Source organism: Pseudophryne corroboree, chromosome 3 (assembly GCF_028390025.1).
Source record: "Pseudophryne corroboree isolate aPseCor3 chromosome 3, aPseCor3.hap2, whole genome shotgun sequence".
In the NCBI taxonomy this organism is placed as follows: domain Eukaryota; kingdom Metazoa; phylum Chordata; class Amphibia; order Anura; family Myobatrachidae; genus Pseudophryne; species Pseudophryne corroboree.
In genome coordinates this window covers 741,361,417-741,386,415 of record NC_086446.1, presented here as the reverse complement: position 1 = coordinate 741,386,415, position 24,999 = coordinate 741,361,417, and the positions used below count along the sequence as shown (strand labels likewise).

Below are 24,999 nucleotides of genomic sequence, written 5' to 3'. Positions count from 1 at the left end.
AGGCACCCACCAACCACTACCGCTGGAGAATGGGTATTGCTTTGCCCAGGGGCCTACACTGCTGTTAAAATTACCCTGACTGGAGCTCAGTTTCGAATTGGTCCCTGCAGCGGCAAGTCACTAAACAGGGGGGCTGCAGCGGGCAGCCCTGAAAAGCTTTCTAAGAAGACTTCAAGGGCCGCAGCGCTGATATGTCAGTGTGACATTCTATGCTGAGGCTCCATCACCTCCCAAACTGCGCTGCATACTCCCGCAGCCTCTTCCCCGGTTACTTGCGGCGGAGACGCTCCGGCTTTAGGTACACGGTCGCAGATGCTCTCCTGGTTCGCGTGGCTGCTACGGGGAGGAGGTAAGAGGGTAAAGTCAGACACTAAATTAGGTGTTTCTGACGAGGATTCTCCATTGCAATTTGATGTCCCTGACCTAGTGGTTGCTATTAAGCAAATCCTACAAATCACTGATGATGAGGATTCCACTACTGTGGCTAAGAAAACTGATATGTTTAAATGGGGATCCGGTCTGAAGATCGACAGTGCCTAGGTCGACAATGTTTAGGTCGACCACTATAGGTCGACATGTTTTCAAGGTCGACATGGTTTCTAGGTCGACATGTTCTAGGTCGACAGGTCAAAAGGTCGACATGAGTTTTTCATATATATTTCTCTGACGTCCTAAGTGGATGCTGGGGACTCCGTAAGGACCATGGGGAATAGCGGCTCCGCAGGAGACAGGGCACAAAAGTAAAAGCTTTAGGATCAGGTGGTGTGCACTGGCTCCTCCCCCTATGACCCTCCTCCAAGCCTCAGTTAGGTTTTTGTGCCCGGCCGAGAAGGGTGCAATCTAGGTGGCTCTCCTAAAGAGCTGCTTAGAGTAAAAGTTTTATTAGGTTTTTTATTTTCAGTGAGTCCTGCTGGCAACAGGCTCACTGCAACGAGGGACTTAGGGGAGAAGAAGTGAACTCACCTGCGTGCAGGATGGATTGGCTTCTTAGGCTACTGGACACTAGCTCCAGAGGGACGATCACAGGTACAGCCTGGATGGGTCACCGGAGCCGCGCCGCCGACCCCCTTGCAGATGCTGTAGAGAGAAGAGGTCCAGAAATCGGCGGCTGAAGACTTCCCAGTCTTCTTAAGGTAGCGCACAGCACTGCAGCTGTGCGCCATTGCTCTCAGCACACTTCACACCAACGGTCACTGAGGGTGCAGGGCGCTGGGGGGGGCGCCCTGGGCAGCAATGAAAGTACCTATGCTGGCTAAATATACATCACATATAGCCTCTGGGGCTATATGGATGTATTTAACCCCTGCCAGGTTGTCAGAAAAACGGGAGAAGAAGCCCGCCGAAAAGGGGGCGGGGCCTATTCTCCTCAGCACACAGCGCCATTTTCCCTCACAGAACTGCTGGTGGGAAGGCTCCCAGGCTCTCCCCTGCACTGCACTACAGAAACAGGGTTAAAACAGAGAGGGGGGGCATTTTTGTGGCGATATTATTACATATTAAGATGCTATAAGGGAAAACACTTATATAAGGTTGTCCCTGTAAAATTATAGCGTTTTGGTGTGTGCTGGCAAACTCTCCCTCTGTCTCCCCAAAGGGCTAGTGGGGTCCTGTCCTCTATCAGAGCATTCCCTGTGTGTGTGCTGTGTGTCGGTACGTGTGTGTCGACATGTATGAGGACGATGTTGGTGAGGAGGCGGAGCAATTGCCTGTAATGGTGATGTCACTCTCTAGGGAGTCGACACCGGAATGGATGGCTTATTTAGGGAATTACGTGATAATGTCAACACGCTGCAAGGTCGGTTGACGACATGAGACGGCCGGCAAACCAATTAGTACCTGTCCAGGCGTCTCAAACACCGTCAGGGGCTTTAAAACGCCCATTACCTCAGTCGGTCGACACAGACACGGACACTGACTCCAGTGTCGACGGTGAAGAAACAAACGTATTTTCCATTAGGGCCACACGTTACATGTTAAGGGCAATGAAGGAGGTGTTACATATTTCTGATACTACAAGTACCACAAAAAAGGGTATTATGTGGGGTGTGAAAAAACTACCTGTAGTTTTTCCTGAATCAGATAAATTAAATGAAGTGTGTGATGATGCGTGGGTTTCCCCCGATAGAAAATTATTGGCGTTATACCCTTTTCCGCCAGAAGTTAGGGCGCGTTGGGAAACACCCCCTAGGGTGGATAAGGCGCTCACACGCTTATCAAAACAAGTGGCGTTACCGTCTCCAGATACGGCCGCCCTCAAGGAGCCAGCTAATAGGAGGCTGGAAAATATCCTAAAAAGTATATACACACATACTGGTGTTATACTGCGACCAGCGATCGCCTCAGCCTGGATGTGCAGCGCTGGGGTGGCTTGGTCGGATTCCCTGACTGAAAATATTGATACCCTTGACAGGGACAGTATTTTATTGACTATAGAGCATTTAAAGGATGCATTACTATATATGAGAGATGCACAGAGGGATATTTGCACTCTGGCATCAAGAGTAAGTGCGATGTCCATGTCTGCCAGAAGATGTTTATGGACACGACAGTGGTCAGGTGATGCAGATTCCAAACGGCACATGGAAGTATTGCCGTATAAAGAAAAAGACACCGTCTTTCAGCCTCAGTCCTTTCGTCCCCATAAGGGCAAGTGGGCAAAAGGCCAGTCATATCTGCCCAGGGGTAGAGGAAAGGGAAGAAGACTGCAGCAGGCAGCCCCTTCCCAGGAACAGAAGCCCTCCACCGCTTCTGCCAAGTCCTCAGCATGACGCTGGGGCCGTACAAGCGGACTCAAAGGCGGTGGGGGGTCGTCTCAAGAGTTTCAGCGCGCAGTGGGCTCACTCGCAAGTGGACCCCTGGATCCTACAAGTAGTATCCCAGGGGTACAGATTGGAAATTCGAGACGTCTCCCCCTCGCAGGTTCCTGAAGTCTGCTGTACCAACGTCTCCCTCCGACAGGGAGGCAGTATTGGAAACAATTCACAAGCTGTATTCCCAGCAGGTGATAATCAAAGTACCCCTCCTACAACAAGGAAAGGGGTAGTATTCCACACTATTTGTGGTACTGAAGCCAGACGGCTCGGTGAGATCTATTCTAAATCTGAAATCTTTGAACACTTGCATACAAAGGTTCAAATCAAGATGGAGTCACTCAGAGCAGTGATAGCGAACCAGGAAGAAGGGGACTATATGGTGTCCCTGGACATCAAGGATGCTTACCTCCATGTCCCAAATTGCCCTTCTCACCAAGGGTACCTCAGGTTCGTGGTACAGAACTGTCACTATCAGTTTCAGACGCTGCCGTTTGGATTGTCCACGGCACCACGGGTCTTTACCAAGGTAATGGCCGAAATGATGATTCTTCTTCAAAGAAAAGGCGTCTTAATTATCCCTTACTTGGACGATCTCCTGATAAGGGCAAGGTCCAGAGAACAGTTGGAGGTCGGAGTAGCACTATCTCAAGTAGTTCTACGACAGCACGGATGGATTCTAAATATTCCAAAATCGCAGCTGATTCCGACGACACGTCTGCTGTTCCTAGGGATGATTCTGGACACAGTCCAGAAAAAGGTGTTTCTCCCGGAGGAGAAAGCCAGGGAGTTATCCGAGCTAGTTAGGAACCTCCTAGAACCAGGCCAAGTGTCAGTGCATCAATGCACAAGAGTCCTGGGAAAAATGGTGGCTTCTTACGAAGCGATTCCATTCGGCAGATTTCACGCAATCATTTTTCAGTGGGATCTGCTGGACGAATGGTCCGGATCGCATCTTCAGATGCATCAGCGGATAATCCTGTCTCCAAGGACAAGGGTGTCTCTTCTGTGGTGGCTGCAGAGTGCTCATCTACTAGAGGGCAGCAGATTCGGCATTCAGGACTGGGTCCTGGTGACCACAGATGCCAGCCTGAGAGGCTGGGGAGCAGTCACACAGGGAAGAAATTTCCAAGGAGTGTGGTCAAGTCTGGAGACTTCTCTCCACATAAATATACTGGAGCTAAGGGCAAGTTACAATGCTCTGAGCCTAGGAAGACCTCTGCTTCAAAGTCAACTGGTGCTGATCCAGTCGGACAACATCACGGCAGTCGCCCACGTAAACAGACAGGGCGGCACAAGAAGCAGGAGGGCAATGGCAGCAAGGATTCTTCGCTGGGCGAAAAATCATGTGATAACACTGTCAGCGGTGTTCATTCCGGGAGTGGACAACTGGGAAGCAGACTTCCTCAGCAGGCACGACCTCCACCCGGGAGAGTGGGGACTTCATCTGGAAGTCTTCCACATGATTGTGAACCGTTGGGAAAGACCAAAGGTGGACATGATGGCGTCCCGTCTGAACAAAAAACTGGACAGGTATTGCGCCAGGTCAAGAGACCCTCAGGCAATAGCTGGGACGCTTTGGTAACACCGTGGGTGTACCAGTCGGTGTATGTGTTCCCTCCTCTGCCTCTCATACCCAAGGTACTGAGAATTATAAGACGGAGAGGAGTAAGAACTATACTCGTGGCTCCGGATTGGCCAAGAAGGACTTGGTACCCGGAACTTCAAGAGATACTAAGAAGGGACTTGCTTCAGCAAGGATCATGTCTGTTCCAAGACTTACCGCGGCTGCGTTTGACGGCATGGCGGTTGAACGCCGGATCCTAAGGGAAAAAGGCATTCCGGAAGAGGTCATCCCTACCCTGGTCAGAGCCAGGAAGGAGGTGACCGCACAATATTATCACCGCATTTGGCGAAAATATGTTGCATGGTGTGAGGCCAGGAAGGCCCCCACGGAGGAATTTCAACTCGGTCGATTCCTGCATTTCCTGCAAACAGGACTGTCTATGGGCCTCAAATTAGGGTCCATTAAGGTTCAAATTTCGGCCCTGTCGATTTTCTTCCAGAAAGAATTGGCTTCAGTTCCTGAAGTCCAGAAGTTTGTCAAGGGAGTACTGCATATACAACCCCCTTTTGTGCCTCCAGTGGCACTGTGGGATCTCAACGTAGTTCTGGGATTCCTCAAATCACATTGGTTTAAACCGCTCAAATCTGTGGATTTGAAATATCTCACATGGAAAGTGACCATGCTGTTGGCCCTGGCCTCGGCCAGGCGAGTGTCAGAATTGGCGGCTTTGTCTCACAAAAGCCCATATCTGATTGTCCATTCGGACAGGGCAGAGCTGCGGACTCGTCCCCAGTTTCTCCCTAAGGTGGTGTCAGCGTTTCACCTGAACCAGCTTATTGTGGTACCTGCGGCTACTAGGGACTTGGAGGACTCCAGGTTGCTAGATGTTGTCAGGGCCCTGAAAATATATGTTTCCAGGACGGCTGGAGTCAGGAAAACTGACTTGCTGTTATCCTGTATGCACCCAACAAACGGGGTGCTCTTGCTTCTAAGCAGACGATTGCTAGTTGGATGTGTAGTACAATTCAGCTTGCACATTCTGTGGCAGGCCTGCCACAGCCAAAATATGTAAATGCCCATTCCACAAGGAAGGTGGGCTCATCTTGGGCGGCTGCCCGAGGGGTCTCGGCTTTACAACTTTGCCGAGCTGCTACTTGGTCAGGGGCAAACACGTTTGCAAAATTCTACAAATTTGATACCCTGGCTGAGGAGGACCTGGAGTTCTCTCATTCGGTGCTGCAGAGTCATCCGCACTCTCCCGCCTGTTTGGGAGCTTTGGTATAATCCCCATGGTCCTTACGGAGTCCCCAGCATCCACTTAGGACGTCAGAGAAAATAAGAATTTACTTACCGATAATTCTATTTCTCGTAGTCCGTAGTGGATGCTGGGCGCCCATCCCAAGTGCGGATTGTCTGCAATACTTGTACATAGTTATTGTTACAAAAATCGGGTTATTATTGTTGTGAGCCATCTTTTCAGAGGCTCCGCTGTTATCATGCTGTTAACTGGGTTCAGATCACAGGTTGTACAGTGTGATTGGTGTGGCTGGTATGAGTCTTACCCGGGATTCAAAATCCTTCCTTATTGTGTACGCTCGTCCGGGCACAGTATCCTAACTGAGGCTTGGAGGAGGGTCATAGGGGGAGGAGCCAGTGCACACCACCTGATCCTAAAGCTTTTACTTTTGTGCCCTGTCTCCTGCGGAGCCGCTATTCCCCATGGTCCTTACGGAGTCCCCAGCATCCACTACGGACTACGAGAAATAGAATTATCGGTAAGTAAATTCTTATTTTTTTCTTTTTTAAAAAAACTTTTTCATACTTAACGATCCACGCGGACTACGATCGGGAATAGTAACCTGTGCCGAGCGCAGCGAGGCACCTTGCCCGAGGGGACACGTGCACAATTTGGCTTCCCGGTCACTGTACGGAGAAAACGACACCAAAAAAACATGAAAAACTCATGTTGGCCTTTTGACCTGTCGACCTAGAACATGTCGACCTAGAAACCCTGTCGGCCTTCAAACTCTGTCGACTTGGTGACTGTCGACCTATAGTGGTCGACCTAAACATTGTTGACCTAGACACTGTCGATCTAATGATCCACACCCGTTTAAACAGCAGAAGGTGGTTAAAAATCTATTACCCCATTCTGACCATTTGGTGGACATCAGGCAGGAACCCTGGTCTAATACAGGGAAGAAATTCCCTCTGTCTAAACTGGCCTTGGCTCGCTATCCTCTCCCTGCAGAGTTATGTAACAAGTTGGGAAATTCACCTCCGGTGGACTCTCATGTCACCCGCCGAGTGGTGTCATCCACTCTGCCTGTCACCACTGTCACTTCACCTAAGGAACCGACAGATAGGCGTGTGCAAGGATGCCTGAATTCTCTATACTCCCTTACAGGTGCTGTACATAGACCCACTATTGCAGCCTCTTGAGCTGCAAAAGGTATTGAAGCATGGATTCAGGCATTAGAGGAAGAGCTGCCCGAGGATATATCTGAAAATGCCAGACAATACCTGTCTCACATTACCACCGTCACCTATTACATTCAGGAGCCGTCCTCTGAGGCGGGTGTGTTGGCAGCCAAGGCGTCGACTACGTCTGTCCTGGCTCGCCATATTCTTTTTGTGAGGTCATGGAAGGTGGACCTGGACTCCAAAAAGAACTTGGAGGTACTCCCCTTTAAGGGGGACATTTTGTTTGAGGAAGACGTAAATAAAATTGTGTCTGAGTTAGCAGCTGCTAAGACTGCTTTTCTCCCAAATACTAATCCTTCTGCACATAAGGCAAAAGGTACCATTTTTCGTCCCTTTTGGCCTCAAGGGAAAGCAAAAGGTCAGGCATACCGAGACAATCTCGTGCTCCCAAAACCACAAAGCCTAAGGCTTAACAACCCTGGGCGGCCCGTCAGCCTGCTTCTAAACAAGACAAACCTGCCGCATGACGGAGCGGGCCTCCCCCCGGGGGACCCCAGGGTGGGAGGCCGACTTCTGCAGTTCACCCAGGTCTGGTTAAAGACCACTTCAGACGCATGGGTGCGGGAAGTTGTCTCTCACGGGTACGCAGTCTCATTCAAGAGACGTCACCCTCGCCAGTTTTGCACCACGGTTATCCCTTCGGATCCGTTAAAGGCGCAAGCTCTGCAAAAGGTTGTGAGTTCCCTCCTGAATACAGGAGTGGTAGTGCCGGTACCTCTGTCCCGCAGAGGTTTCTACTCAACCCTGTTTCTAGTTCCGAACCCCAATGGGCCTTTCCGGCCTTTACTCAACCTTTCATCACTGAACAAGTTTGTGAAAGAGTCCAAGTTCTGTATGTAAACACTGCGCTCAATTGTACTGGCTATAGAACCCGGAGACTATATGGTATCCCCGGATATACAGGATGCGTACCTGCATATACCTATTGCCACATCGCATCAGCAGTATCTGCGGTCTGCTATTGGCGACCTCCACTATCCGTTCCAGGCTCTGCCATTTGAACAGGCTACGGCTCCTTGGATCTTCACCAAGGTCATACCTGTAATGACGGTCCATCTCCGTCGCCAGGGAGTCAGAATCCTGCCATATCTGGACGACATGCTGATTCTGGCAAACTGCCACAATGTCCTCTTCAGTCATCTGCAACTGATGGTAAGCTTCCTACCAGAGCCGTAACTAGGTGTGTGCCAGAGGGGCATTGCACACAGCGCAACTGCACTGTGGGCGCACCATCTGGCAGCACCACCCGCACGGCTGCTGCCCGCCACCCACTCTCATTGCCTCCTATCTCCCACTGGCCGCCGCTGCGGTGCTATCAGAAACCCCCCCTGAGGGAGACGGAGACACCTCTGCCTCCTTGATTCCCGCAACGATGATCGGCGCTGCACTCTCTCTATAGATAGAGTGCTGCGCTACTCAACACAGCACGCCCTCCCCACCAGCAGCGATGAGGCTATTACCGGGGTCACTACGAGCATGCTGCACGGCACCTCGCATACAGACACGGGGGGGGGGGGGGAGAACACGAGACCTGGCTGGGGAATCACTCCAATAATACAGAGCGCTGTGCCCGCCCCCTCACGCTGCCCAATCACGGCGCTCCTAAAGTCCTTATTTGCCTCTAGTCACTTACAGTGTTAACGCTTCCAGTGCTGAGAGTCTGCACAGACTGAGCTGGGTGTAGTGACGGCCAAGGATGTGCCATCGATGGTCTAAATGGTCTAAGACCCTAGGTAGGTAGCCATGATCGATGATGTAGCCATGGGAGAGGGTAATGGGAGTCCTGGCTGTGACACCGACTGCTGGGGCGGGCGACTGAGGCTGTTCTGCATTGGAGCCTGCTGCTATTTTATTACATTCAATTTCAGACGTACTGATGAGACATTGCTGCACCAAACTGTAATGATAGATTTCTGCACCAAATGAAAATACATTTATTTTTAAAATGGCATCAGGTCATTAAATATATTTTGAAATGATTTGCAGGGATTATGACACTGCACCAGAGCCGTAACTTGGTGTGTGCCAGAGGGGCATTGCAAACAGCGCAACTGCACTGTGGGTGCACCATCTGGCAGCACCAACCGCACGGCCGCTGCCCGCCACCCACTCTCATTGCCTCCTGTCTCCCACTGACCGCCGCTGCAGTGCTGTCAGAAACACCCCCTGAGGGAGACGGAGACACCTCTGCCTCTGTCTCCTTGATTCCCGCAACGATGATCGGAGCTGCCAGCAGCTCCTATAGATAGAGATCGCTGCGCTGCTCAACAAAGCTCTCCTGCGCTACGGCTGGCAGCTTCGGGCACCCGGCATCAGGGTAAGCGGTAGGACCGGCAGTGGTGGCAGGCACTAAACAGCAATGCACAAAGGGGACGCTGTCTGCCGTAATGTGTAAAAAGGGGACGCTGCCTGCCGTAATGTGTAAAAAGGGGCTCTACCTGGTGTAGTGGCGCTACTGTGCGGCGTAATTTGAATAATGGAGACTACTGTGCACCATTATGAATTGGTACTATTTTGTGGCCACACCCCTTTCCCAAGAAGCCACGCCCCTATATTTTTTGCTCGCGCCTGCGGCGCGTACTGCCGCCGGTTTACTTTAAGAGGGGGGGGGCGCCGATGCCGTCTCTTGCACACAGCGCTAAAATGTCTAGTTACGGCACTGCTTCCTACAACCCCACGGGTGGCTCATCAGTTGGATGAAATCCTCGCTGGTCCCAGCTCAGAGCATGGTGCACCTGGGGGCACTCCTGGACACACAGTCAGCGACTGTTTCTGTCTCCAGAAAAAGTCCTGAAGCTTCAGGACAGGATAACATGCTTCCTTTCTCGTCCCAGAGTGTCGATACACCCGGCAATGCAAGTACTTGTCACTGACCTGGTGGCTACAGGACCAGCAATTGAGCAGGGGTCGTCCCTTCTGAGTCCTACTGACAATAGACGCTAGTCTGAGGGGATCGGTTGCGGTGTTGGAGCAACACTCTTTTCAGGGTCGATGGACCAAGGAGGAATCACTCCTCCCAATAAACATTCTGGAGTTGCGGGCGGTGTTCAATGCATTGATTCTCGCCATGCCTCTGGTACAGAGCAGGCCTGTTCAAGTACAGTCAGACATTGCCACAACGGTGGCATACATAAACCATCAAGGCGGCACTCGAAGCTATGATGGAAGTGTCAAAAATCCTTAGTTGGGCGGAACGCCAGCTGCCAGCATTATCGGCAGTGTTCATTCCACACATCCTAAACTGGGAAGCGGACCTCCTCAGTCACCAGGACGTGCTTGCCGGAGAGTGGAGTCTTCATCTGGAAGTCTTTCAACTCCTAGTGGACATGTGGAGCCTACCAGATGTAGACCTGATGGTGTCTCGACACAATCACAAGGTTCCGGTCTTCGGTTCAAGGACCAGGGATCATGGATGCACTAGCAATTCCGTGGAACTTTCAGCTGCCCTACGTGTTCCCTCCAGTGTCACTCCTGCCCATGGTCCTGCGGAAGTTAAAACAAGAAGGAGAAATACTACTTCTAATCGTTCCAGCGTGGCCCAGACGGCATTGTTTCTCAGACCTGCAGGGTCTATCGACAGAACGTCCCCTTCTACTTCCTCAGCGCCCAGACCTCCTCTTACAGGGCCCTTGTCTTTATCCGGACTTGGCCAGACTGGCTTGATGGCGTGGATCTTGAAGCATCACTCCTGAGAACCAAAGGATTCTCTGAGGCGGTCATCCAACTATGTTGAAAGCCAGCAAACCGGCATCTGCCCGGATTTATTACAGGGTCTGGAATTCTTACTTCACCTGGTGTCCTGATACAAATTATGATGCATACAGATTCTGAACTTCCAGAATTCTGGCTTTTCTGCAACGCGGCCTGGATTTAGGCCTTCGTCTGACCTCCCTCAAGGTTCATTTATCTGCCTTGTCGGTTTGGTTTCAGGGAAACATTGCGTATTTACCTGACATTCATACATTCACTCAGGATGTGTTACGGATTCAGCCTCCCTATGTCCCTCCTGTGGCTCCATGGGATCTGTCTGTTGTCCTAAATGCCCTGCAAGAGTCTCCATTTGAACCTCTTTAGTCGGTGGACCTTAAATGGCTTACAGCCAAGGTCTTGTTTTTACTGGCTTTTGCCTCTGCTAGAAGGGTGTCGGACTTAGGCGCCTTGTCCTGTCATCCACCCTTTCTGATATTTCATCGTGACCAGGCAGTTCTAAGAACTTGCCCAGGTTATTTACCTAAGGTGGTGTCACCTTTTCACCTTAACCAAGAGATTGTGGTTCTGGCCTTTATCTCGTCTGATTTGTCCTTCAAAGAGCGGTCTTTGGATGTGGTAAGGGCTCTCCGAATCTATGTGGAGAGGACTGCCTCTATCAAGAGGTCAGATTCCCTTTTTGTCTTGTTTGGTTTTTACAAACGTGGCTGGCCTGCGAATAAGCAAACTTTGGCCAGATGGATTAGAATAGTGATTGCATAGGCTTATGCGCAGGCTGGACTCCCTTTTCCTGTTGCTATTAAAGCCCATACTACTCGGTCTGTTGGACCTTCTGGGGCGGCCCACCATGGCGTGTCCGCAGAACAGTTATGCAAGGCGGCTACGTGGTCCTCAATGAACACGTTCATTAAGTTCTATGCCTTTGATACTTCCGCCTCCCAGGATGCTTCTGTGGTCACCGGGTTCTCATACCCGCTAAGGCGCGTTCCCTCCCTTGAGGAACTACTGTAGGACATCCCCGATGTTTCCTGTGGAACAATGTACCCTACAGCAGAAAAGGAGAGTTATGGTAGACTTACCATGGTTAACTCTCTTTCTGCAATGTACATTGGGTTCCACAGGGCGCCCATCCTGATGCACCTAGCTTCTATGGGTTTGTATGGCATTAACCGCTGGTCCCATCTCCTGTCGTGAGAATGTGGTTCTATGTGACTAACATGTGCCTTCTCTCTTACCTACTCCAGCACTTGACTGGTTAACAAAACTGAGCTCCAGTGCCTGGAGGTGGGGTTTGTAGAGGAGGCCCCAATGCATACTGGGAGAGCCTAAAGCTTTAGCCTGTTGGTGCCTCTGATCAAGATCCAGTCTACACCCGATGTTTCCTATGGAACCAAATATACCTAGCAAAGAGAGAGTTAACCATGGTAAGTCTACCATAACTCTCCTTTTCATATATACAACAGGTTCCACCATTCATATTTACATCATTCTGTCAGGATTTATACTTCGTTCTTTCTGCGTGTAGCAGCTATCTATCGCCCACCTGGGCTACCCAAACAATTTCTAAAAGATTTTTCTACATGGTTCCCTCAATTCCTATCCTCTGACATCTCCACCATTATCATTGGTGATTTCAGTATTGCTATTGATAGTCCAAAATCTGCTGCTCATGCCTCCAAACTACTCTCTCTAACCTCCTCTCTTTGCCTCTCCCAGTGGATCGACTCTACTCACCAGGAAGGAAACTGCCTGGATCTAGTATTCACCAGACTATGCTCAATTTCTGAATTCTCTTAACAGTCCTTTCCCTTTCTCAGATCACAACCTTATCACCTGCATGTTCTCCTCCATTTCTTCAAACTCAGTATCACTAAAGTCCCCCAATCCTCCTCAAACCCGCAGAAATAGTAACGCAATTAATTTTCAAGAACTTTCCACCTCATTCCAACAACTGCTTTCACCTATTTCTGCATTCACTTCTGAGATGGCTGTATCACACCTGAACCAGACTCTAGAAATAGCCTTTGATGAAGTGGCTCCAGGTACCCATCACACTCCACGTAGGCTTAGATGTCAACCGTAGCACTCTAAATTAACAAGACACCTACAAAAACTGTCACGTAAAGTAGAACGTCAGTGGCATAAACCTCGCATTCCAAGCGACTTCCTCAAATATAAGACTGTCTGCCACTCTTACCGTAATGCCCTGGACCCTGCCAAACAAACATATTTCCAAACTCTCATCTCTACTCAAGCCTCTAACGCCAAATTACTTTTTAATACGTTTAAATCACTTCTCAACCCTCCCTCACCCAACCCACCAACCACTATCAAGGCGCAAGATTTTGCTTCCTACTTCTAGGACAAGATTGATAGATGCGAGATTAAATGGTATCTCTTACTCAGCCAGTGACCTGCTCAATTTCCTACCTGAACTCTCTGGCACTTTCTCTTCATTTTATCCCACAAATGAAGATGAAGTAGCAACACTTTTCTCATCCTGCTACTTTACTACCGCTACCCTTGATCCTATACCCTCACAAATAAGTAAATCTCTGTCTCCTGTGCTCATGCCAACCTTGTAATCTCTCTACTGGCATCTTTCCTTCACTGTTAAAGCATGCAGTGATTACTCCCATTCTGAAAAAAAAAATTCTGACCCTAACTCTCTCTCAAACTACCATCCCGTCTCTCAGCTATCTTGCCTCTCCAAGCTACTTGAGAGACTTGCCTACACTCGCCTCTCACACTTTTCTAACTCACACAACTTATTGGACCTACTTTAGTCAGGCTTTCGTTCCCAACACTCCACAGAGACAGCACTGACTGCAGTAGTGAATGATCTGGTCACTGCGAAGTCTAAAGGCCACTACTCACTTCTTATTCATCTAGATCTCTATACTTTTGACACTGTTTACCACTCTCTTCTCATACAAACACTACAATTCCTAGGTCTTCAAGACACAGCCCTTCCTTGGTTCCTGTCCTACCTATCTAATCACTCCTTTAGTGTCTGATTCTCTGAATCCACCTCCTCTTCGCTACCACTTTCAGTTGCAGGGCTCAGTTTTAGGTCCTCTGCTTTTCTCAATCTATACCTCATCTCTTGGTGAACTAATCAGCTTATCTGGATTTCAGTATTATCTGTACGCAGATGATACTCAAATCTACCTATCCTCCCCAGATTTTTCTCTACCTGTATTGGTCTGTGTCACTGAATGACTTTCTGCCGTTTCATCTTGGATGTCATCTCACCACCTCAAACTTAAATTTTCTTAAACAGAGTTAATTATATTTCTCTAACGTCCTAGAGGATGCTGGGACTCCGTAAGGACCATGGGGATAGACGGGCCGGGGCTCCGCAGGAGACATGGGCACTTTAAGAAAGACTTTGACTCTGGGTGTGCACTGGTTCCTCCCTCTATGCCCCTCCTCCAGACCTCAGTTTGATACTGTGCCCAGTGGAGACTGGGTGCATTTCAGGAGCTCTCCTGAGTTCCTGTAAAGAAAGTATTTTGTTAGGTTTTTTATTTTCAGGGAGCCTGCTGGCAACAGACTCCCTGCATCGAGGGACTGAGGAGAGAGAAACAGACCCACTTCTCTGAGTTTCAGGGCTCTGTTTCTTAGGCTACTGGACACCATTAGCTCCAGAGGGATCGGTACGCAGATCTCACCCTCGCCGTCCGTCCCAGAGCCGCGCCGCTGTCCTCCTCGCAGAGCCGGAAGAAAGAAGCCGGGTGAGTATGTGAGGAAAAGACATCACAGGCAGCAGAAGACTTCAGGATCTTCACTGAGGTAACGCACAGCACTGCAGCTGTGCGCCATTGCTCCCATTCACCTCACACACCTTGGTCACTGTAAGGGTGCAGGGCGCAGGGGGGGTGCCCTGGGCAGTGCCGACACCTAACTGGATGGATATGTGGAATGTTTTTAAGTGCTAATGTTAATTTATTGCACAAAAGATTAGACAAAGCTGAAGCTGGGTTACAGTCAGTCAGTCAACCCATGCCTGTCCCAATGTCGCCTGGTCCTTCGGGGTCTTAGAAGCGCCCACTATCCCAAATAGTTGCCACAGATACCGACACGGATTCAGACTCCAGTGTCGACTACGATGATGCAAAATTACAGCCAAGGGTGGTTAAATGTATTCGATATATGATTATCACTATAAAAGATGTTTTTCATATCACTGAGGAACCCCCTGTCCCTGACACGAGGGTACACATGTATAAGGGAAAGAAACCTGAGGTCACCTTTCCCTCCTCACATGAGCTGAACGAATTATGCGAAAAAGCGTGGGAAACTCCAGACAAAAAACTGCAGATTCCCAAAAGGATTCTAATAGCGTATCCTTTCCCGTCACAGGACAGAATACGGTGGGAATCCTCCCCTAGGGTAGACAAAGCTTTGACACGCTTATCAAAAAAGATAACGCTTCCATCCCAAGATACGGCTACCCTCAAGGATCCTGCTGACCGCAAGCAGGAGGCTACCTTGAAGTCCATTTACACACATTCTGGTACGTTACTCAGACCGGCTATTGCGTCGGCCTGGGTTTGTAGTGCTGTAGCAGCATGGGCAGATTCCTTATCAGCGGATATTGAGACCCTTGATAAGGATACCATTTTAATGACCCTAGGGCATATCAAAGATGCTGTCTTATATATGAGGGATGCTCAAAGAGACATTAGTTTACTGGGTTCCAGGATAAACGCTATGTCTATTTCTGCTAGGCGTGTCTTATGGACCCGACAGTGGACAGGTGATGCCGACTCCAAGAGGCATATGGAGTTGTTGCCTTACAAGGGTGAGGAATTGTTTGGAGAGGGCCTCTCGGACCTCGTCTCCACGGCTACGGCAGGTAAATCGAATTTTTTGCCATATATTCCCTCACAATCTAAGAAAGCAACTCATTATCAAATGCAGTCCTTTCGTTCCAATAAAAGCAAGAGAGTACGTGGATCGTCCTTTCTTGCCAGAGGTAAGGGCAGAGGTAAAAAGCTGCATAACACAGCTAGTTCCCAGGAACAGAAGTCCTCCCCGACCTCTGCAAAATCCACCGCATGACGCTGGGGCTCCCCTGAGGGAGTCCGCTCCAGTGGAGGCACGTCTTCGACTGTTCAGCCACATCTGGGTTCACTCACAGGTGGATCCCTGGGCAATAGAAATTGTTTCCCAGGGTTACAAGCTGGAATTCGAAGAGGTGCCTCCTCGCCGGTTTTTCAAATCGGCCCTACCGACTTCCCCCCTGGAAAGGGAGATAGTGTTACATGCGATTCACAAATTGTGTCTTCAACAAGTGGTGGTAGAGGTTCCCCTGCTTCAAAGAGGGAAGGGGTACTACTCAACTCTGTTTGTGGTCCCGAAACCGGACGGTTCGGTAAGACCCATTTTGAATTTAAAATCCCTGAACCTTTACTTAAAACGGTTCAAATTCAAGATGGAATCGCTCAGAGCGGTCATCGCCAGCCTGGAAGTGGGAGATTTTATGGTATCTCTGGACATAAAGGATGCATACCTGCATGTTCCCATATATCCTCCTCATCAGGCGTACCTAAGATTTGCGGTACATGATTGTCATTACCAATTTCAGACGTTGCCGTTTGGGCTTTCCACGGCCCCGAGAATTTTCACCAAGGTAATGGCGGAAATGATGGTGCTCCTGCGCAAGCAGGGTGTCACAATTATCCCATACTTGGACGATCTCCTCATAAAAGCGAGATCACGGGAGCAGTTGCTGAACAGCGTATCACTTTCACTGAATGTGTTACAGCAACACGGTTGGGTTCTCAATCTTCCAAAGTCGCAGCTGAATCCTACAACTCGTCTGCTCTTCTTGGGCATGATTCTGGACACAGACCAGAAGAGGGTTTTTCTTCCAACAGAAAAGGCGCAGGAACTCATGACTCTACTCATGAACCTGTTGAAGCCAAAACAAGTGTCAGTGCATCATTGCACTCAAGTCCTGGGAAAAATGGTGGCGGCATACGAAGCCATTCCCTACGGCAGATTCCACGCAAGGACCTTCCAGTGGGACCTATTGGACAAATGGTCCGGGTCACATCTGCAAATGCATCAGCGGATTACCCTGTCCCCCAGGGCCAGAGTATCTCTCCTGTGGTGGCTGAAAAGTGCTCACCTTCTAGAGGGCTGCAGGTTCGGCATTCAGGACTGGATCCTGGTGACCACGGACGCGAGCCTCCGAGGTTGGGGAGCAGTCACACAGGGAAGAAATTTCCAAGGCCTTTGGTCAAGAAATTTCCAAGGCCTTTGGTCAAGTCAAGAGGCTTGTCTTCACATCAACATCCTAAGGGCCATATACAACGCCCTACGTCAAGCGGAGATCTTACTTCGCGATCGACCAGTTCTGATCCAGTCAGACAACGTCACCGCAGTAGCTCATGTAAACCGCCAAGGCGGCACAAGGAGCAGAGTGGCGATGGCGGAAGCCACCAGAATTCTTCGCTGGGCGGAGAATCATGTAAGCGCTCTGTCAGCAGTGTTCATTCCGTGAGTGGACAACTGGGAAGCAGACTTCCTCAGCAGACACAACCTGCATCCGGGAGAGTGGGGACTTCATCAGGAAGTCTTCGCGCAGATTGCAAGTCGGTTGGGACTGCCCCAAATAGACATGATGGCGTCCTGTCTAAACAAAAAGCTACAAAGGTATTGCGCCAGGTCAAGAGACCCTCAGGCGGTAGCTGTGGACGCCCTAGTGACACCGTGGGTGTTCCAGTCGGTCTATGTGTTTCCTCCTCTTCCTCTCATACCCAAGGTGTTGAGGATAATAAGAAAAAGAGGAGTGAGAACAATCCTCATTGTTCCGGATTGGCCACGACGGACCTGGTATCCGGATCTGCAGGAAATGCTCACAGAAGATCCGTGGCCTCTTCCTCTAAGGCAGGACCTGTTACAACAAGGTCCCTGTCTGTTCCAAGACTTACCGCGGCTGCGTTTGACGGCATGGCGGTTGAACGCCGGATCCTAGCGGAAAAAGGTATTCCGGATGAGGTCATTCCTACGCTAATAAAGGCTAGGAAGGACGTGACATCTAAACATTATCACCAAATATGGCGAAAATATGTTTCTTGGTGTGAGGCCAGGAATGCTCCTACGGAAGAATTCCACCTAGGCCGTTTTCTTCACTTCCTACAAACTGGAGTGAATTTGGGCCTAAAATTAGGCTCCATTAAAGTTCAGATTTCGGCCTTATCCATTTTCTTTCAAAAGGAATTGGCCTCTTTACCTGAAGTACAGACTTTTGTGAAGGGAGTACTGCATATTCAGCCTCCTTTTGTACCTCCAGTGGCGCCTTGGGACCTTAACGTGGTGTTAAGTTTCCTTAAGTCACATTGGTTTGAACCACTTAAAACAGTGGAGTTGAAATACCTCACTTGGAAGGTGGTCATGTTGCTAGCCTTGGCTTCGGCTATCCGAGTTTCGGAATTGACGGCTTTATCACATAAAAGCCCCTATCTGGTTTTCCATATGGATAGAGCGGAATTGCGGACCCGCCCTCAATTCCTACCTAAGGTGGTCTCATCCTTTCACATGAACCAACCTATTGTCGTGCCTGTGGCTATACGTGACTTGGAGGATTCCGAGTCCCTGGATGTGGTCAGGGCTTTGAAAATTTACGTGGCCAGAACGGCTAGGATCAGAAAAACAGAAGCACTATTTGTCCTGTATGCAGCCAACAAGGTTGGCGGCCCTGCTGCAAAGCAGACTATTGCTCGCTGGATCTGTAACACGATTCAGCAGGCGCATTCTACGGCAGGATTGCTGTTACCGAAATCGGTTAGGGCCCATTCCACTAGGAAGGTGGGCTCGTCTTGGGGGCGGCTGCACGGGGGGTCTCGGCACTACAGCTGTGCCGAGCTGCTACTTGGTCGGGGTCAAACACCTTTGCAAAGTTCTATAAGTTTGATACCCTGGCTGAGGAGGACCTCCTGTTTGCTCAATCGGTGCTGCAGAGTCATCTGCACTCTCCCGCCCGGTTGGGAGCTTTGGTATAATCCCCATGGTCCTTACGGAGTCCCAGCATCTTCTAGGACGTTAGAGAAAATAAGATTTTAAACCTACCGGTAAATCTTTTTCTCGTAGTCCGTAGAGGATGCTGGGCGCCCGTCCCAAGTGCGGACTACTTCTGCAAGACTTGTAGATAGTTATTGCTTACATAAGGGTTATGTTATGGTTTCATCGGGTTTGAACCGATGATATGTTGTTTTTCATACTGTTAACTAAATATACACAGTTATATACATATATATATTATATATATACAATTATATATACAGTTATATATATACAAGTTATACGGTGTGATTGGTGTGGCTGGTATGAATCTTGCCCTTGGATTAACAAAAATCCTTTCCTCGTACTGTCCGTCTCCTCTGGGCACAGTTTCTCTAACTGAGGTCTGGAGGAGGGGCATAGAGGGAGGAGCCAGTGCACACCCAGAGTCAAAGTCTTTCTTAAAGTGCCCATGTCTCCTGCGGAGCCCGTCTATCCCCATGGTCCTTACGGAGTCCCAGCATCCTCTACGGACTACGAGAAAAAAGATTTACCGGTAGGTTTAAAATCTTATTTTCCACTGGCCAATAGTGTCAGACTTTGAGTTTCTGTTGGACCCGAACTAGAGTTAACACCAGGGATTGAACACAGAGACTTAGGAAAAAACAAGGTGGTTTTATATAACTTCTCTGCATACAGGAAACAATACAGAAAGAGTTATATTGTGATTAAACAGACCTAAGGCATAACCTCAAACTTGAGGTAGTAGGCTGGGTTAGCCAGATCCCTAGTGGAACCGAAGATATACTGGTGCAGTTCAATGGCCAGATCACGGCTTGGTGCCAAATCCTAAAGGCACTGCAGAATGTGAAACTTGAAAGTCACTGGTGCACAGCAAGGCAGAATTTACTAAATGACTTTGGCGGCACAGCTCACCTGAACAGCTGAATAGCCTTGGATGATCAGAAGACCAAAATAGGTGAATAGTCTTAGATGGACAACAGAACAGCACTACTGGATAGCTTTGGATGCACAGCAGACCAGGATAGCTGGATAACCTTGGATCTACAGCAGACCAGTATAGCTGGATAGCCTTGTATGCTCAGCAGGCCGGAGTAGCCTCAAGGCCATTAACCAAACTACACCAACATACATATCTTCGCTTAACTCAAAATATCTCCCACATCGTCACCTTCGCTCTTCAAAAGATCTACATCTCTCATCAACACTCATTACTCACTCCCATGCAAAATTGCAGGACTTTCTTTGAGCTGCAGCCACTTTGTGGAACGCCCTACCATGCACAATAAGACTCTCTTCTAGTCTTCAAACCTTCAGTCGTTCCCTGAAACTCACCTCTTCAGGCAAGCCTATCAAATTCCAGAACCACTCACATAACCTTCATAAGCTTTCCAATCTGATTATATCCACACTGTACAGTTCACACATAACCTTATATATCTTCTCTTTCTTCATTTTCCCTTCCTCCTGACTTCGGTTCATCATTGCTGTGTGGCCATATCATGTAGCCCACTGAGAACCTTTGCAATCTGGTGGATAATTAAGCAATAAAGAGCACCTATCCTTGTGTATCAATGCCTATTTCTCTTACATCCAAAGGGGATACTGGGAATCCATTTAGTACCAAGGGTATAGATGGGTCCACTAAGAGCCATGGGCATTACAGAAGTTTGATTGTGTGTTCTCGGTCCTCCCTCTATGCCCCTCCTACCAGAATCAGTTTAGAAAATGTGCCCGGAGGAGCCGGTCATGTCTCTGGAAGCTCCTGAAGAGTCTTCTACATTTATTTTTAAAGTTTGTTATTTTCAGGCAGGACTGGATGGCAACAGCCTGCCTGCTTCGTGGGACTTAGGGGGGGGGGGGCAACCTCTTGAAGGGTTATTGGTCCCGTTCCCCGCTGACAGGACACTGAGCTCCTGAGGGAACTATTCGCAAGCCCCACCACGGCGAGTGTACATTCCCGCAGCACGCCGCCACCCCTAACAGAGCCAGAAGAATGAAAAGTGGTGAGTACTAAGCCGGCGTCCCAGTTAGCGGGTCGCCGGCCATTATGGCGGCATGAGGGTACGGAGACGCACGACTTCTACACGGAGCGGACTGAGTCTCCGGACTATGTACACTGTAGTGTACACAGTACCCAGACTGGCACTACAGCCATAAAAGGGGAATGTCTCCATTTTATGCACACAGATACATAAGCCAGTATGAAGAAGAGCGCGAAGACCGCTCGCCATTGTGGGGGCGGGGTTTCACTATGAGCGGATACAGCAGCTCACAAGCGCCATTTTCCCTTCTGCAGCTGACACAGGTGCTGACTGACAGGGATGCGCAGCTCCTCCGGAAAGCCTCCAGTTTACCTCAGCGGTACCAGGGGGTTATAGCAGGGGAGAGCGGTTTACTAGTGTACTAAGTCTCTAATCTAGGTATTTAGTCTGCGACCCTGCTAAGCTTGGCATTAGCGATAAGGTCGCCGTGTGCTGGTTCCATACGCTCTCTGTATCTCTCTGAAAGGGCTCTTTGTGGGTTAATTGTGCTTTTAACCTTTTCCTGTGTGTGTGCTGTCACTACTGCAGTATGTCAGGCAAAGAGTGTGTTTCATGTAAGGCACAGTGTTCCTCTTCTCCAGGGGGTTCACTAGTGTGTACTCAGTTTAGTATCCCTTCCCAGGCTAGTGGGGCAGAACCAGTATGGCTGGACTTCATTAGGGGAATGATTTCCACCATTTCTACAAATGATCTCGTAATGAGAAAGAGACGCAATACTTAAGGCAGTCTATGGATGAGTTTATGAAAAAGGACTCACTACCCAGACCAGTGTCTCAGTCCTTTACCATTTTTCCGCAAAAACGGACTTTGGCCCATATTCTGCATTCTGACTTTGATAATGAAGAGTCAGAAATGGAGGAAGGTGACGTGGACACAGAGGTAGGGGAGGGTACTTTGTCACAGGGTGTAGAGGCTCTCATAGATGATATCAGAGAAATCCTAAATATCCCTGAATACAGTGATAGAGGAGAGTGAGGAATCTTACTTTAATATTAAGAAAAAATCCTAATCCACTTTTCCTGTGTCAAAGGAACTAAATACCCTGTTTGAAGAACCGTGGGTTAATCCAGATAAGAAATTTCAAATTCCTAGGAGGTTATTATCCTTCTGAGGATAAGAAAAAATGGGAGAATCCACCGATAGTGGATGCGTCAGTCTCCAGGCTTTCACGTAAAATTGTATTACCTGTCCCTGGTGCAGCCTTCCTAAAAGATGTGGCTGATCGCAAGATTACTTCACTCAAGTCTCTGTATACTGCTGCTGGGGTGGCCCAGAGACCCACTATAGCATGTGGGTGGATTACAAGAGCCATTGCTAAATGGTCAGGTAATTTAATTGAGGGGTTAGACACCTTGCCTCAAGAGGAGATTGTTTTGCTCCTGCAACATATCCAGGACTCTGCGAACTTTATGGTGGAGACAAAATGAAGGATTAGCATACAACCACAGTATTGCGCAGTAAAAAGGTTCAAGCAGCCTTGTTATTCTACAAAAGGGGAGGGAAAAACACACATTCCCTGAAATTTAAAAGCAACTGTGAATTGTAGAGAACACTGGCGCTAGACCTCAAGGATGACCCCTCTATTAGATAGGAGTGCGTGAATCCTCTGTATGTGGAATGTTACAAGAACTATTCCAAACAAAATACAATAAAAGATAATTTATTTTCAGATAAAACAAAAATGACAAACACGTTGGTGGGGATATCCACAAATCGAAATGATGGCCTCTTGACTCAACAAGAAGCTCAAGCGGTATTGTTCCAGGTTGAGGGACCCACAGGCAGTAGCGGTAGCCGCCCTGACAACTGTGTGGGTTTACCAGCTGGCATACTTGTTTCCTCCCATTCCTCTGATTCCAAGAATTCTAAAAAGAATAAAAAAGGAAAAGGTACAAGCAATCCTCATTGCTCCGGACTGGCCACGAAGGGCCTGGTATGCGGATCTGTTCGAGATACTGATAGAAGATCCGTGGCCTATGCCTCTTCGAGAGGATCTTCTGCAGCAGGGCCCGTTCGTCTATCAAGACTTACCACGGCTACGTTTAACAGCATGGAAGTTGAACGGTTGATTCTAGCCAGGAGGGGGATTCCTGACAGGGTCATCCCAACTATGATCCAAGCCAGAAAGGGGGTAACGTCTAAACCATCGTATCTGGAAGAAATATGTCTCTTGGTGTGAGAGCAGACAATATTCTGTGGTGGAATTTCATCTGGGACGTTTCCTGCTTTTTCTGCATTCGGGAGTGGATGTGAGCCTACGTCTAGGCTCCATTAAAGTTCAGATTTCGTCCGTGTCTATTTTCTTTCAGAAACAAGTGGCTTCTCTCCCTGAGGTCCAAACGTTCTTGAAAGGTGTTCTGCACTTTCAGCCTCCCTTTGTGCCTGCTACGGCACCTTGGTGATCTCAATTTGGTACTGCAGTTTCTTCAATCGGACTGGTTTGAACCATTGCAGGAGGTAGACGTAAAGTACCTTACTTGGAAGACTGTCACATTGTTGGCCTTGGCTTCAGCAAGACGTATGTCGGAGCTGGCGGCGTTGTCTCACAAGAGCCCCTACTTAATTTTCCATGAGGACAGAGCTGAACTCAGGACTTGTCAGCAATTTCTTCCTAAGGTGGTGTCCGTGTTTCACATCAACCAACCTATTGTGGTTCCGGCTGTTACTGACGACTCTGCTACTTCAAGTCTTTGGATGTCGTAAGAGCTTTGAAGGTCTATGTGAAGAGAACAGCTCGTCAAAGGAAATCGGACTCGCTGTTCGTTCTTTATGATTCCAATAAGATTGGGTGTCCTGCTTCGAAGCAGTCCATTGCACGCTGGATCAGGCTCACTATCCAGCATACTTATTTGACGGCAGGATTGGCGATTCCAAAATCTCTTTAAGCCCACTCTACTAGATGAGTGGGTTCCTCTTGGGCAGCTGCCCAGGGTGTCTCGGCTTTACAGCTGTGGAAAGCAGCTACTTGGTCAGGTTCGAACACATTTGCAAGTTCGATACTTTGGCTTCTGAGGACCTTCAGTTTGGTAAATCAGTTCTGCAGGAACCTCAGCACTCTCCCACCCGGTTTGGGAGCTTTGGTACTTCCTCATGGTAGTAAATGGATTCCCAGTATCCCCTAGGACGTAAGAGAAAATAGGATTTTAATTACCTACTGGTAAACCTTTTCTCGTAGTCCATAGGGGATACTAGGCGCCCGCCCGGTGCTTCGTTCCTCCTGCTCTGTTAATTGGTTAAGTAATGTTGTTTGATTCAGCTGTTGCTGTTCCTGTTTGCAAGTTTGGTTAGCATGGCTTTCCTCTTGTTCTGGTTGTCCCGTCCCGAATTCTCACCACTTTCCTTTCCTATATCCTTCTCTCAAAGTATGTCCGTCTCCTCGGGCACAGTTTCCTAGACTGAGTATGGTAGGAGGGGCATAGAGGGAGGAGCCAGCCCCCCATCATACTTCTATAGTGCCCATGGCTCCTAGAGGATCCGTCTATACCCCTGGTATTAAATGGATTCCCAGTATCCCCTACGGACTACAAGAAAAGGATTTACCGGTAGGTAATTCAAATCCTATTTTCCCTATAGATTGTAAGGTTGCGAGCAGGGTCTTCCTACCTCTATGCCTGTTTGTTATTACCCAGTTTCGTTATCATTGTGTCCAGTTCTAAAGCGTAACGGAATTTGCTGCGCTATATAAGAAACTGTTAAAAAATAATTAAATAAGCACCATCTGCTGCTAGTGTATATATATACACACAATGAAAGACTGGTAAAATAATCTGATTCACAGATCAACTGTATGTGATAAATTTGTATTTTAGGTCACCTAATTCCACTCATAACTATGTTGTATTTGTTTTTTGGGTGGTCTTATTGTTTATTATTACCAATACATGAATTGTTTAGGGACAATATTTATGTATTTGCTTGTTATGATAGAAATGTATATGCTGTGTTACAACATGTAGGGATTTCTACACGTCATCATTAAGTCCTTAACTGTTATTTTTTAGAGATTGAGCCTTTCAAAGCTCCTTTTTTATCGGAGAAAATTCTTCTACGACTGCTAAAGCATCCACATGTGATCCAAGAATTGAAGTTTGATGTGAAAAATAAAAGGTCCTCTGAACATTACCTTTACCAACGCAATAGACCAGTGGATTATTTTATTTTAATACTGCAGGTACAAGCATTGTTTATACACACATAGCTATGCCGCCCACAGTCTCTACATCCTTCGCCTTACTGTGAGCATGGCATAACTACAAGCCAGTGTCCTCCCCCATTACATCTTTCATCCTTATGGGGGACACTGGGTATAGAGGCTAAGCTGGAGTCTGGCCACTAAGTACAATCTAAGGCA

General features: G+C 48.5%; 1 protein-coding gene across 5 annotated transcripts in view; it reads left to right on the top strand.

The window, feature by feature from the left end:
• Positions 1 to 24,999, top strand: part of CNNM1 (cyclin and CBS domain divalent metal cation transport mediator 1) — a 232,253-nt gene that overhangs the window by 82,191 nt on the left and 125,063 nt on the right. For all 5 annotated transcript variants that reach the window (XR_010244057.1, XM_063962275.1, XM_063962274.1 and 2 more), the window contains exon 4: positions 24,650 to 24,819. Coding sequence is in view for 4 of the 5 variants with exons in the window: in XM_063962275.1 (XP_063818345.1) it covers positions 24,650 to 24,819 (170 nt within the window). In the remaining variant the exon portion in view is untranslated. The remainder of the gene's footprint in view (positions 1 to 24,649; positions 24,820 to 24,999) is intronic.